The sequence below is a fragment of the Dermacentor albipictus genome, chromosome 1 (genome assembly GCF_038994185.2).
Source record: "Dermacentor albipictus isolate Rhodes 1998 colony chromosome 1, USDA_Dalb.pri_finalv2, whole genome shotgun sequence".
NCBI lineage: Eukaryota > Metazoa > Arthropoda > Arachnida > Ixodida > Ixodidae > Dermacentor > Dermacentor albipictus.
The window spans coordinates 148,412,013-148,426,964 of record NC_091821.1 but is presented as its reverse complement, the minus strand read 5'-3'; the positions used below and the strand labels follow the sequence as shown (position 1 = coordinate 148,426,964).

Sequence of the window (14,952 nt, the reverse complement as noted above, 5' to 3'; positions counted from 1 at the left end):
CACTGTGGAAATCTTTGTTATGCGAATCATTTTGCAGGTACCTGGATATATCCAGCATTGTTTTGGGGTTCCGCAAAACGATACCAGGTGGACGAACGTGTTTCTGTAAATTGAGTAGGTGTGTGTGTGTGACGACAGCAGCACATCGACAATACATTGTAGACGATCGTATGACGACAATGGCATAATCCCTACGCCGGTTGTTCGAAGCGAGCCTACGACATGGCGATTGTTGGGTTCTACATAGGTAGTGGACGAGCGTAATCGAGAGAAACACATTTTGGCTACTACTACGTGCTGTGCAATCGTACGTACTGTACATATGTACTTCGGCGAAATGTGAAAACTTAATAACTTGGGCGATGATGAAGTCTTTACAACGTCGCACAGTTTCTGCGTAGCGTAAGTTTCTACAAGGAGAGTACTGGGCAAAGTGGGCCGCTCGTGAAGTCTATAGCACGGGGCATCAAAGCACCAGCTGTCACAAGGAAAAAAAAGTGACTCGGGGTGCACGCGCCATGTGTTTCAAAGAGAGGGATCAACAGCTGGATGGCTTTGAAACAAAATAACGATGCGTGCGATCGTGACCTAGGAAAAGGCGAAAGAATAATTCGAAGTATGAGGAGAGAGTTGAGCGGTAGTACGGCAATAAAAGAAAGAATGCTGGCTCACCGGTAATTGAGAGTAGATGTAAGCATGAAATGGCGACCGGCAAAGCAGATTGGTTGGAGATGACACTATAGCCACAATCTTAAAATGGGTGTAGTGCATGTTCGCAACGGCACACCCCACCACACCACAACGCATCAACACGCCATACTGTGCACTAGTCCATATGGACGCTACCTAGCTAGAAGAAAAAAAGCGGCTGAAGGTGGCACGACAGGCAGCGAAAGACGCCAGGGAGACAGAGCGCACTGCCCAGCTTGAAGAAGAAAATCGCCTCCTTTCAAAAGATGATAATTAAGGGTATGGCCCTGTATTTGCATTTTGAACGTCGCCCTATTGGAAATGACAAATGAAACTTCAGCGCACTAGAAGTTACCGCTTGAGTGATATTGTGAACAAACATTCGGAAGAACTCGGAAGCAATATTTTTTGTAACTTGTTTGGGTAATTACTAGCGTATGTAACGCGGTCCTGTATAGAGGGTTATTGGGGGCAGAAACCGCGTTTTCTTTAGTTTTGACTGGTTGCCCGGAGAATCTTTTGTTCTCGCAACTTGCCCGGATAACGGCACTGGCTTTTGACTCAAGGTCACTTGAGGGTCGCCGACAACGGGAGCTAAAAGTATTTCATGCTTAAAAAAGCGGTTGTGGGTAGAGCACCCGGCTGTTATGCTCAACAGCAGAGGCTCGATTCCCACGTAGGTCACACATAGTTTTATTGTTCTAAAGCGAGGTGAGTCGGAAACCTACCTATGCATACCGCAGTGTGCAAAAAATGAGGCAAAGCGTGCTTCAGATTAAAAGGAGCTGACCTGGATCAAGCCTGGTTTCGGTTGCGGAGGCCCATCAGCGACTGCAGCAGTCTTTCGACGGGCGATGTCATCTGCCAGGGGGGTGTAATGATCCAGTCGTCGTAGCTGGTGATGATGAAGGCATAGATTTTCCTGCTATAATTAATAACTAATAATTACTAGAGCGATTTCTGGCGCTGCGATCGTTCAGCCACCATGGAAATGATAGCAAGTACATCGATTTGTCTGACCTTCGTGCTTATGGCTTCAGATGTTCTTGCGACTTCGTTTATTACACTGTCTGCATTAATTATCCTTAATTTCAGAGCGATCAATACTTTTCTAAGTGCAGAAGATTCTGCGACCACACGGAATCACTGCTAATTGACCACTTGCAGAAGTCGGAGCGCCACCTAGCGCGAAAAACAGGAAGCTTGCGCCTCGCCGCTTGGTTGGAAAACATCCCGGCTCCAGCCTTGCTTTGGTACGGCGGCATCGAGTGGCGACGTTGTGTTTGCAGAGCTTCTTTCACGTTTTGTGAAAGCGTCGACGTTCTTTGGTAGTTGCCATATATGACCTGCCTTCAATATGATTAAAGAGGACTTCATTCTCTTGCCGTTTTTGCAAATAGGACGGACAACTTACTTCTCAGAGGGCTGCATAACGAGCGGCAATGCGTGGGGTTATCTTCATGCCAACACTTCGTCCGTTTGTCAGGCACACCGCCGATGGGCTTTAAAAAAAATAGGGTTAAGTTAAGCACATAAAACGTAACGTAAACACCGTGGACCCTCCACTTGGCCTCATAGTAGCTACGTACACGCCATCCATGAAGTCGGGCATCTACGTGGTTACAGCATAGTTCACAAAAGCCATTGGCGACATTGCCGGAGAGCACTGTGAACGTGTGGCCGGATGAGTGCCTTACGCCTGTCGCACTCCCCGAACTCTTAGTTGTTGCATGGAACAATATATGTACACGTTCTAGCTTGCAAATTTGATATTCATCTCGTGCTGTTTCGCCAAACTGCTGTGTTGCATGATTGTGGTTTACGAAGCCGTATCCCAAATGTCGCATGCGCTATATGTACGCGGTAGGTTATTCAGTCTGTTTTTGCGAGCGCTAAGGCCTCAAAGCTTACGCCAACCTATTTTATTATACGTTATATTAGCTTAAATATGGGCAGAGCGTGCGTCCGCAGGCCAGTAAGCTCTCGCTTACTCGCGAATACTCGTCAAGGCAGACAGTTTGACGAATTGGTTCGAAGTCACGGTGGAAGAGAGCGCAACAGAACAAATCGCTTAACCGTACTCGCATATACTCAGGGTCACTCAGTGACGAGCGCGAAGGAAAACTGCGTTCTTTATATTTTACAACCTCAGCAAGCCCTGCCAGCACGTCGCTGGCCTTCTGTTCAGCGTTGCAGAAGTGGCAGGAGATGACAAGGGAATAGAAGTCGCCTGCATAAGCCACAGATCCTAGAATGCACTGTTAGCTGCCACGGCGTGCCGTCCGGGTTCGACCGCTTCACCGCTGCCGTCCACAAACTTCTCCCCATTAACCTTCGCGGGCGGAAATCTGAAGAAATTACTGTGTCCATTTCAATAATAATAGCTCGTGCAGCCGAAAGCGACTCAGTTGGCCGGCATGTCACGCCCGAGCTGCGCAGTTTGCTTTCCAACCACGGAGCCGCGGCCGGTTTTGGCGCATGCGCAGTCGTACTTCTGCAAGTGGTCAATTGTAGCGGTTCAGCCTGTCGAGGTGACCAAATCGAAACGCACCAAGCGTCTCAACGCCCTGACTTGCCCGCGAGAGACTCGTAAGGGCATTCTGTGGCTCTTGTCGGTACATGCGTCCGTGGCTTAATGGATTCAATATCTAGCTTCTGTGCTAGAGGTCCTGTGTTCGAATCCTGCCGTCGGGCAATTTTAAAAATGTTTCTTTAATTATTTATTACGCAGTACTTTGTTTAAAATGACGAGCTTACAAAGTCATGAAGCTGCTTAAAGTGAGAAGGCAAATCTATGTTGACATAATTCCCAAGCTGACCGAACCGCCCCGATTGCAGCTCTCTTTACACACTGGCGTCAGAGCTCCCTCTGGCAATTGTATGAAACTCTATGGAGGACGGCATAGTGGCGGCCTTGAATATGCGTGTGTGGCCTCTGGCTGATCCGTGGGCATTACATGGTCCCAGACTAGCGTGGCAGGCTGTTGGTCTGATGGCCTCGTGGTAATCGGGACAGCGGATAGCGAAAGGCTGGCTGCTGTCGCAGGTGCATCTGTGATGGATGCATTGACGAAGAACATCGCTAGCTGCGCCATCTCTCTATAAGGCATTGAGGGAAGGACGAAGTTAGCTTGCAAGCACTGTTTAAAGGGTGGCCCCTGCGTGATTTACCTTAAGGTAGCGGGTCCGTGGGTTCGTGACATGGGATAGACAAGCTGGCGTCGACTTCTGCTAGCTGTCTGGAAACGCCTCCAAGGTCGTGGGCTCGGCGATGACCCCCGCTGCGCGACAGGATGCTGGCTCTTGCGCAGCCTCGCCGGCGATGTCATTATTGCGGATGCCTGCGTGATCAGGTATGCAGCCATGTAGACGACTCTTTCCAGGGCTCGACTACAGGCATGCTGCAGGTACTGCATTGTCAAGCATGCGTAGCAGCGGCAGGCGCAAATGTCTGTGTCCTTTGTGCTGGCAGAGATTACTGCTCCCCAAGGGTTGACGCCGCGCATTTTGATATATAAAAGATTCCGTTCGTCGATCAGCATTACAGCCCGAGTTCATGACTTACATTTGTGGTGACGTTGTGTCAAGACATGGATCGTGCCTTCTCTCTGGCAGATCGAGCACTGGCGAGGCATTTGCTGTGACAGCAGGCAGAGCGGCTGCTTCCTCGTATCGCATCAGGTGGTCGATGGCGACGACTATCCAATGGTTTCCGGAAGCCGTGCTCGGAAGGGATCTGTACAGGTATACAGGTCAGTGCGATCGAAGGACCTGGCAGGGCACGGGATTCGTTGGAGTGGACCAGAGACATGCTGACCAGGAACCTTGCGGCGTTGGCACTGAGGGCAAAATCGAATGCATCTGCACACAAAGGTGTACATGCCACGCCAATAAAACCTGAGCGAAGCCGGGTGTACGTTTTGAAGACACCCGCATGTGCACATGCACTGTGGGTCAGCGTGGAAGGCAGAACATATTTCACCCCGTAGATGTCGAGGTAGGCCCAGCAACGACTTGCAGACGTCAGAGAGGTAATTCCGGCGATAGAGAAGGCCATTTCGAGCTTGACGGCTCAAAGCTCGAGAAGGTGGAGGAAGAGTCGGTGCGTTTGAATGGAAGCGGGTAAGAGCGCTAATCCAGGCATCCTTGCTTTGCTCCGAAGCCATGTCGCAGCCTGGGAACGAAAGTACTTCATCAACGGCAGACAGACAGGCAGCGCTTTCCGTTGACACGGGTGAACGGGAAAGTGTGTCGGCATCGGTATGGCGGCGGCCAGACCTGTAGACAACGTGCACGTCGAAATCTTGCAACCGCAAAGCCCAGCGAGCTAATCGACCTGAGGGGTCCTTCAACGTGGACAGCCAACAAAGCGCATGGTGATCTGTAATTACGTCGAAGGGACGGCCTAGAGGTAGGGTCTAAATTTTTTGTCTTACGGCTAGATCGGGCGTTGAATCATTGCTGCGTCACATTGTGCGTCCAGACCACAGCCGTTAAGCCACCGCGGCGCATAAGGGAATGGTGATGGACCTAAAATTCCTATGAAGCGGCGAACGTAAGACCAGAGGCCAAGGAAGCTGCGAAGTTCTTTTATGGAGAAAGATCTGGTAAAATCAGCAACTGCATGGAGCTTGGTGGCGTCAGGAAGAATACCGTCTTTAGATATGTACATGGCCAAGTATGGTGAGCTGACGCGCCAAATTGACATTTCTTCATGTTGGGCTGAAGGTCGGCGTCAGTCAGGCACTGACTGTCACACGCACTTCATCTATAGCCTACAGAGATGGGTGGGAAAATCGGGCGTAAAAATACCCATTGCATCTAAGTAGCAGACGCACGTTTTCCATTTGAGACCACGCAAAAAGTTGTCCATCATACGCTGAAATCTTGCGGGGGCGTTGTAGAGCCCGATAGGCATGGCACGAAGTTCATATGGGCCATCTGGTGTTACAAAGGCCGTTTTAGGTTGGTCTTCTGGTGCCGCGGGGACTTGCCAATAGCCGCTGCGTCAGTGGATAGAAGAATGAATGAATGTGTGTTATTAATGGCGCAAGGGCCAGGTATAGCCAAAGAACACCATGTCCTTGTTAGTGAGTTCGCAGTGGAGCGGTGAATTCTGAAAACTAGATGTGACGTGGTTGTAAAGAGGCCTAAAAATAATCGCTGTAAGGTGCATAAAATTTACATGTAGTAAGAATATGGCAATGACTAATGATTTGGCGATGAACATGAAAAATACATTGTGAAAGAACGATACGATATATAAAATATGTCAGATGCGAAAATTGGCAAGAAGCACTGCTGCCTAAACATAGCTTTTGAAACGCAAGGACCTGCAGACATGAGCTGTATGGAACTACTGTCACAGCGGCATCCTCTGGAGAGAGGATGTGCTACGAATTTATTGGGCTAATAACATGTGAGACCACGTCGTTCAAGAAACCTAGGACTCCTTTGGTGTTAAAAAGCGGTTCTTCACCAAGAAATATAATGGGATGGCGAGGGACATGGTAGCGGTATGCTAAAGGAAAATTTTTCTTTCCGTTTCGGCAAGTCGACAGAACGCCGCGCCTTGGAGTCAGTCAAAAGCATCGATTCTCGGTAGAGGGTAAACATCTTTACGAGTTACTTTGTTAAAACGACGGTGATTGACAGAGGATCGAATCGATCCATCCTTAAGAACAACTGGGGTTGCCCAGGGGCTATCCGAAGGCTGGATGCCGCGGCGCTTGAGCATATCAGCTACTTAGTCGTCGATAACACGGCCCTCTGTCGCGGACACACGATATGCGCTTTGTCAAAGTGGCGCACTGGTATACCCGTGTAGATGCGGTGACAAACAGTTGGCGTGCGGCCCAAGAAAACATGCTGGCAGTCGGAAGAACGGAACTTGTCGAGAAGGCGTAGAAGACACGTCGGGAAACAGTCAACTTATCGACGCTCGAGCTATCTATGGTCATTGGGCGAAGTCGGCTCTCCCGCGGGATCACGGGCCACTCCGGCGACCTCATGAGCGGTGATGGAGCCTATTGACATGTCATTGATGGTAGCAGGGTCGACACACTTGATGCAGCCAACGCACTTCCCACAAATCACAGTGAGGGGACATGACGATTGGTTGGAAACGAACGGCCTGCTGACGCTGGCATGACTTTCTAAAAGAGCGAAAGCAAGCGGAGAAAATTTGCGACAAACGAAAGTGGCAGATGGCGTAAAAAGTGCGCTTGCATCAGCAACAGTGTTGCTCGAGAAGCGGGGCGTCGCAAAGCGCTTGAAATTCCACTTCAGCACGAGAACAGTTGATATGACGGCTTTATTAGCGGAAAGAAAGTCCCAGCTCAAAATAAGATCGTGGGAACAAGAGTACATCACCAAAAATTCGATGATGTAGATGAGGTTGTTAATCACAGCGTGAGCATTACACGTAGCCACAGGCGTGATGCGGTCTGCGCTGGCAGTACGAAGTGACAAGCTTGACAGTAGCGTCGTAACTTTTCGCAGAAAACGTCAAAGTTTGGCACTAATAACAAACTGCGGCACCAGTGTCGACGAGGGTGAGTGCAGTGACGCCAACCACATATACGTCAATAACACTAGTCAGAGAAGGGACAGGCCTTGGTCTTTTCGTGGGTGACGCAATTCCTGCCTCTGGAACTGCGGCGATTAGTTTTCCTTTTCCGGCTTAGAGGGACGACGACGCATCGGCGAAAGCGAGCGGCGTCGAGGCGATGGCGAACGGCGGTCAACAAGAGGTGCATGGTGGTCGGAGTATCTGGCCGTGGTTCCGAGGTGCAGAGGACGACGGGCATGGTGAAACATATGGAGCAGGGTCGAAAGTACGGTGGTACGATGGTCCGTGGCGCCGGTAAAATCGTGCGACGTGGCCAGGTAGACCACGCACAAGGCCAGGTAGACCACGCACAAGATATATAGCCCGGTTGTTGGGTGTACGCCATTGTCCACTTCTGTGTGGGTGCCTCGGCTGAACGAAGCTAGGAGCAGGATAGAGTGGTATGGTTGATGGGAATGGCGCAACGGTCTGAGATGGTGGCCGTGTGAGAGCGATCGGCATAGCTCATGGGTACGTTCACTTCGGTATAGGCAACGGGAGTCGGTACTGGCGGAGTCTGGCGGGCAGATGGCAGAGCCGTGTAAGCTTGCTCCCATATGACATGGCGAAGGTTGGCAGGCAAAGGCGAGAGTGGTTGCTCGGCAGTCGACCGCAACTAAAGCTGACGACCGGCCTCTGCACGGACGAACTCCTTTACCTGGCAAAGCAGTGCGTCAATGTCAGGAGCGGTGGCCATGCTCGAGAGGGTTTCGTCGGACACAGGTAGGCGCCGCGTCAGAAGACGCTGTCGGCGGAGCTCGTCGAAATTCTGGCAAAGCTCAATGACCTGAAACACCGTGCCAGGGTTTTTCGACAGCAGCATATGAGAGGCGTCGTCGGAAATGCCCTTCATGATGTGACGAACCTTGTACGCCTACGCCATCGTTCGGTTGACACGCCGGCAGAGGCCGACGACGTCTTCTGTGTAGCTGGTGAACGTTTCACCAGTTGGCTGGAATCGGCATCGCAGGCGTTGTTCAGCGCGTAGCTTGCACATGCCAGGGCGGCCGAAAACTTCTGTGCTGCTGGTTTTGAAGCTAGTCCACGTCAGGAGATTAGCTTCTTGCTCTTTAAACCACAGTTTGGCGACATCCGTTAAATAAAAGATAGCGTTGTTGAGCTTCGGAGGATCATCCCATTTGTTTGTGGTGCTCGCTCTTTCATACAATCCCAGACAACCTTCAACGTCTTTCTCATCGGTGCCGCTGAGGATCTTACTGACGCTGGGCACCGGCACATACAATGCCTAGCGAAAGCGGCGGGTATGTCTGGCTGGCCTCATCAGGCATGACGGATGGCAGAGTGCGACTGCGTAATTCCAGGATGGACGACAACCGCAGCAACCTCCACCAGAATCTAAGGCAATCAAAGGACAGGACACGAGAGCAGCAGGCAGCGGTGGCAGCGTTTCGACCAGAGCAGTCACGTCGCCCCCACATGGGAGCCACACTAGGCCTACCTGCCCTAACTTCCTACCCTAGAGTGGCAAATGATGCTTCTCTCTCTCTCTCCCGGCAATCTCGAGCTCGCGCCTCTCCGGAGAATTGGCGATGTGGCTGCAGCGCCGAGCATTCCTCTTCCCTACAAAATAAGCAAATACGTTAATTCATTCATTACCGATTTAATTAATTAATTAATTAATGCACATGGGCATGTCATGGCGGCGACTTCGCGGGGAAGGGCAATGCAGTCGACAATCGCTCGTGGGGAGAAGGATCCTAAAAAAATTCGGGCTGAACCATTCATATGGTGGCGGATTAGCCAGCGAAGCTGTTTAAGTGATGAGGTTTTTCATTATAAATCATACATTCACACTCCTATACATCTATATGTAATTTTTATTTGTCTTATTTCGAAACGATGGTGGTCACGGCTTGTTCTTCGGCGGTGCCCACAACGCGTGGTCTTCCCATTTTCGCCATTTTTGTTGGAGTGGAAACTGTTGCCGTGGTCTAACTCTGCAATGCACAATCCGGTTCTTGAACACCGTGGCGGCTACCGCGGCGCACGTTCCCGTGCTTTCCCGCTACAACTGCCGCGCTGTTGTATTGAGCGCACACGTCAGCACACACAGGCGGCCGGCAGCAACGGCGGCCAGCGCGGGTGCACTTCCCCACTGCCTAGGTGCCGCGCGCAGTGAGATCACGTATCCGTTCTTTCTTCTGCGCCGTTCTATCGTTCGTTATATTTTTTGTTCACTTTACGGGCGTTAGACAGCCCAGATACCCGCCCTACGAGACCACGCATACGACCCATTCATACAGGTCCGTCAGGTAAACAGCTTCGCTGTAATAAATAAATAAATAAATAAATAAATAAATAAATAAATAAATAAATAAATAAATAAATAAATAATATCCTCGCAGTGGAGCACGTAAACGGACACTTGTAACCCTTGAACCAAAATGCTCGCTATATATCGGTGTCTGTGCCCCCGCTGCATAATCGACGAGAGTGTTTTGACTGGAGCGTGGTTACAAGACACCTTAGGTGGGAGCAGGGGAACACTCTGTAATGCTGCACGAAGTATTACAGCGAAAGCTGTATATGACTAACCTTCCGTAGTTTTTTCGGCGTCCGGCAACGGAAACGGACTTAGCGATTTCTAACAAACCCATACGGATGTAGTGCGGCGGCGCAGATGACAAAATGCGGAATAAATTAGAACCCTCGCCGTGAACAATAGCGTGACGTCAAGGTTATCGCAGTATATAAGCAGGAGAGGTATCGGCGCTGAAAACAGCTGCGTTATCGATGGGCTGGACACGTATAGTTCGTATAGCCGAAGAACGACATGCGCACGAGGAACGCCGGGGGGAACCGCAACGAGAATGTAAACGGCGCCGGCGCGAAACGACCACGGACGAAGAACGTTCCCGCGATGCTGAACGAAAACGACAATCGCGAGACCGGGCACCTCCGAACGAGCAACGACGCCAGACTCGCGACGCAAAAAACGACGACCATTCCACTGTGTGAAGATGGAATGGCAGCGAAAGCATTTTGCTTTTCGTTTGAGAGCTTTGACTATCGTCAGCTTTCGCTGCCATTCAATCTTCACAGAGTGGAATGGCTGTCATTTTTTAAAATTATAATACGTTCCATGTTTTGCGGCACTTTGTTGCCGTAATGATGCACTGACTGTATACAGCTCACGGCTGTTATCGCAAAGCGGTATCGAAGCCCGTCGCCGCACTATGAAGCGCACAGCCGTCGCATTGCTGAGATGAAATGCCGAGGCCCGTGTAGCTAGCTGGCTTGCGTCTTGTGGTGCGCGTTATCGTAGTTCGTGTCCACGTCAGTGCGTTTGCTGAGACGGTGTTGTCTAGCGGCTCGCAAGTGATTTGTGTGCATTCGCGCCCTCGCTAGGCGGTCAGCAACTCTCCGACGCCCGGTGCCTTTGCCCTTGCAGGCTGCGTATCGTGTTCACCGTCAGTGCAAGTTGTGGGCGACTCCGAGTGTGAGGCCAGTGGCACGACGAGGACTCAAACAAACACTTTTATCACGGCGCGATAGACGCCCTTTTGCGGCCGCCGGGTTCTTGCACTGCACTGGGCGCGCGCACACCCGCTGCCAGAACTATCCGCTGTATCGGTGCGCGGAAAGCTTCGGCACCAATTAGAAGCTACCATGTCGAGGACCACGGCTGCTATTGCAAACATCCTCGCACGGCTTCGTGCACTGGCGCGAAGTAAGCGTCCTAATGCAACACGAAGGGTGTCGTACGGGCATGTTTATGGGCAAGCTCCTAAACACTGCGCATAATTTAATAATAATAATAATAATAATAATAATAATAATAATAATAATAATAATAATAATAATAATAATAATAATAATAATAATAATAATAATAATAATAATAATAATAATTATTATTATTATTATTATTATTATTATTATTATTATTATTATTATTATTATTATTATTATTATTATTATTATTATTATTATTATTTCTATCGGCTGCTAGCGGGACGTTACATAATGTTCGGAGGAGACTCAGCCTGTACATTGGTCGTGAAAAAATGGAGTGAGAGAAAAACGATAGGGTATCATAAAAATGGCTTACCCGAACTCCGCTTGAGTGTTTACGTACGCCCTGCCGATAGCGCCTGCATAGGCCTGCAGAATAAGCAAATTTCCGCTCATATGCACTCGCACTCACACTCATCAGCACTTACTCACGCTCCTACTCATGCTCATTAACAAATCACTCACGTTCCTACTCACGTCCACTCACACACTCACGCTCTATCTCACGCCAGTGAAATGAGCGTGGAGCGAGTATGAGTCAGTGTACTCGTGAATGATTACGCCGCCTATGACCGGCTGCTATTTCTGGCTCTCCTATTTCTAAAACTTCCTAAGCATCCGTGTACGCCTAACACAGTATCGGGTGTTTATGAGATGAAAACCTCATTACAGGTACTGAAGAGTACTTCTTTTCCGCAATAACTTTTTTTTTATCGTGTTAGAAAAACCAGGGCCTGTGGGCATCCTGCTGATGCGTATGAGAGACACGTACGTTTTCGTAGACGACGTAAAAGATGACAGGCTAATGAGCCATCCCTATCTGTACAAACTTAAATATGTGCTAGTATCTCAAACATTTCTATTAAACGGCTCTCGAACTAGCTGTAAGTTGCTTAAGTGTTGATCAAACGCCACGAGCCTCGAACATTATTTTGGCAAAGATTGGCTTTGATTTAATTGCTCATATACTTAGAAAGGCAGGCAGACTTTCCAGAGTTGATTGATCGATTGATTGAAAAGCAACCCATAGGCTATGAGAGGCACCGCAATGAAGGTTCCGGATTCAGTTTGGCCACATGGCGTTCAAAGCATGTACTCGAGCGTTCTTTTGCACTCTGTCCCTTACCGGAGTGCGGCTGGAGTGACCGGGAATCGAATCCGAGACGTCGTGCTTTGCAGCAGAACGTCGCTGAACCACCGCGGCGGGCTTTTAAGAGGTTAAATAGTATATTCTACTCGTTTAAACCGTCCATCTACTGCACTAATTAAGTTAGCGTGGAGTCAGGAGCAATATCAAGAACTTCGGTGCTGCTGGTTGCCATTGTGACTATTTGAGTGAAGTTGAACAGGAGAGCTAAATCTATGAAGTAGGTGTGGGCGAATATTTTTTTGTGTATTTAATATGTTTCAGTTTATTTTAATGACAGTCAGTGATCTTGTGTTTGAAATTGGTCCTTTGTCCCTGATAGCTAGCTCTCTTTATTGCCCTAGTCACTACAGGCGTGGTACGTAACTATACCGAAATAACTATTCCTGCTCTAAACATATGCGTCCTCGTTTGACTATTGGATATTCGATCTGATATTCGATACTGTATTTTTATATGATATAAGGAGATGTTGGCGCACAATTTAAGGCGCTGGCTGCTCCTCTTCTCTTGAAAGGGTCTAGCTTACAACATAAAGGGTGCAGGATTACATATCACATAACCTTTTCATAGAAGCACCAGGACTTGTCAAACAACGTTTACACAGTAACACTATGACGTAAGAAACACATGGTACATACAATATACAAGTTAAATGACTCTACAATTCTGTAGAAAAAAGTCTCAAAAACATAAATGATACTTTCACCGAATAACGCAGTCTCTAGTCAGCGGGTGGTACATACATCGTGTAAATGCATTATCACATATAATCACAGCAGAACAGTCAACCTAACATAATCCACAAACACATACATATATACAGCGACATTGAAATGAAAGGAATAATAAAAGCGTTAATAACGGCCAATAATGCCGCTGTCTTCAAGAAAAGTATTTAGCGCTGTTAAAGCGCTCTTCTGCAAGGACGTTGTTGGCCAAGGACCCAAAAGTTTCTTTGAACTGAACGGTCTGTGGTCTAATGTAATTAGGGTTGATCTAAGTCGGCGTATTGGTGTGTCGTGATGTGGGCAATCTAGGAGGAGGTGGTGTATATTTTCGTCTACAAATCCACAATCACATTTGGGGGTTTGCGCATGGCCAATTCTGTGTAAGAAATGCTTTGCGTAGACAGTGCCTAGCCTTAATCAATGAATAAGGGTTTCCATATTTCTGTGTAATGACAATGAAAATTTGAATTCAATAAACGGATCAATATGATACAAATCCGAGCTCTTAGAATTCTGATCAAACCACGTATTTCTACACGTTTTGAAAGACGTTGTCCTTATAATACAGCGTAATTCATTCTTTGATTTTGGGAGCGGAACCACATTATCTTTGAGGTGTACTTGTCGTGCTGCTTCATTGGCTGAGTTGCCAGGAATGTTACAATGCCCTGGTATCCACTGGAATGCTATTTCATGCTTTGCTTGGCTAGCCTTCGTGATGTCTTGAAGTATTTCGTATATTATACTATTACTGATTGTTTTTTTTTCCTTTTGTGCTGCAGAGTGATGTTAGAGCCGCCTGTGAATCACTGAAAATTACCCATTTTTGCGCATCTCTTACTGACAATATAAATTTTATCGCACATAGGATTGCGAACAGTTCAGCCGTTGTAGATGAAGTCGCACGAGATAATTATACGATTCTTGTTTGTTGAGGTGCGGCATAATTAATGCTGAAGTTGAAGAGGTTGCTGCACTGGAACCATCTGTGTAGACGTGTGTGTATCCTGAATACCGCATATATATCTGGTAAAGTGCTAGTTGTTGAGCTGCTTGAATGAACATGTCTCTTTTCTGAATATCCCGTCTACTGACAATTCGATTTTTAGAAGTGTAAGCAGCCATGGAGGTTATTCGATGTCTAAGTTCCGAAATTCATTTCTTGGCAATATGTGAAGATTTTCTTGAATTTCTATATGAACATAACTTCTAACTCGTTTCATTATGTCTAGAGCCCATGGGTGGCTTTTACGCTGTATTTGAAGACGGAAATAATGTCGGCATGTTTCTGTAGTTCACATAACTGGAAATGGTGATTGGCGAGCCTCAGCTATTACAAGAGAGCTACAAGTCGCTCGTGGAACACCTAGACATATGCGTATCCTCTAGTTAAAAGTCCTTGAAGTCGCCCTTCTGACGTGTGGGAAAGTCCGTGTAAGATGGGCGCGGAATGCGCAATTTTTTGTCGTATTAATGCATTGTAAACAGTCAGCATGGACGATACTGATCCGCCCCATGATGTGCCTGCAAGCCTGCGAAGTACAGTCGCTATCCCATTGACCTCGTTTTCGAGTTCTTTTTCATGTGGGCTGCCCAGGATAGCTGCCTAATTATGCCAAGAAATCGATGCTGTGTGACAATCATTCGAGGGCGTCCTTCCAGATTAAGAGTGAAATGTTTTAACTGCCTCCGAGTGAAGTACAGCTGTCTTTGCGTGTGATGGAACCATTCATCTATGTATCTCAAAAAATGATTAATAATATTTATGCCGTCTTGCAATGCAATCTGAAGAAATTGAACATTAGTCCCAGATGTCCAAATACATACATCGTCTGCATACAGTGAAAACGTTAGCTGTGATAGCAGTCTTCTTGTTAAATCAGCCATAACGCAGTTAAAAAGACAAGGGCTGAGTACGCTTCCCTGTGGTACTCCCTCTTCGACAACGTTCAGCCCTCTTTCCTTCATCCGTCTGAACGAATATTTTGCGACTTGATAAAAATTCAGAAATCCATCAC

General features: G+C 48.0%; 1 protein-coding gene across 6 annotated transcripts in view; it reads left to right on the top strand.

Annotated features, from left to right (window-relative positions):
* Window positions 1–14,952, top strand: part of LPCAT (lysophosphatidylcholine acyltransferase) — a 164,927-nt gene that overhangs the window by 43,758 nt on the left and 106,217 nt on the right. For 4 of the 6 annotated variants that reach the window (XM_065433366.2, XM_065433369.2, XM_065433368.2 and 1 more), the window contains exon 2: window positions 4,306–4,442. The exons of the other annotated variants lie outside the window; for them this stretch is intronic. In XM_065433366.2, the coding sequence (XP_065289438.1) occupies window positions 4,306–4,442 (137 nt within the window). The remainder of the gene's footprint in view (window positions 1–4,305; window positions 4,443–14,952) is intronic. 6 annotated transcript variants of the gene reach the window in all.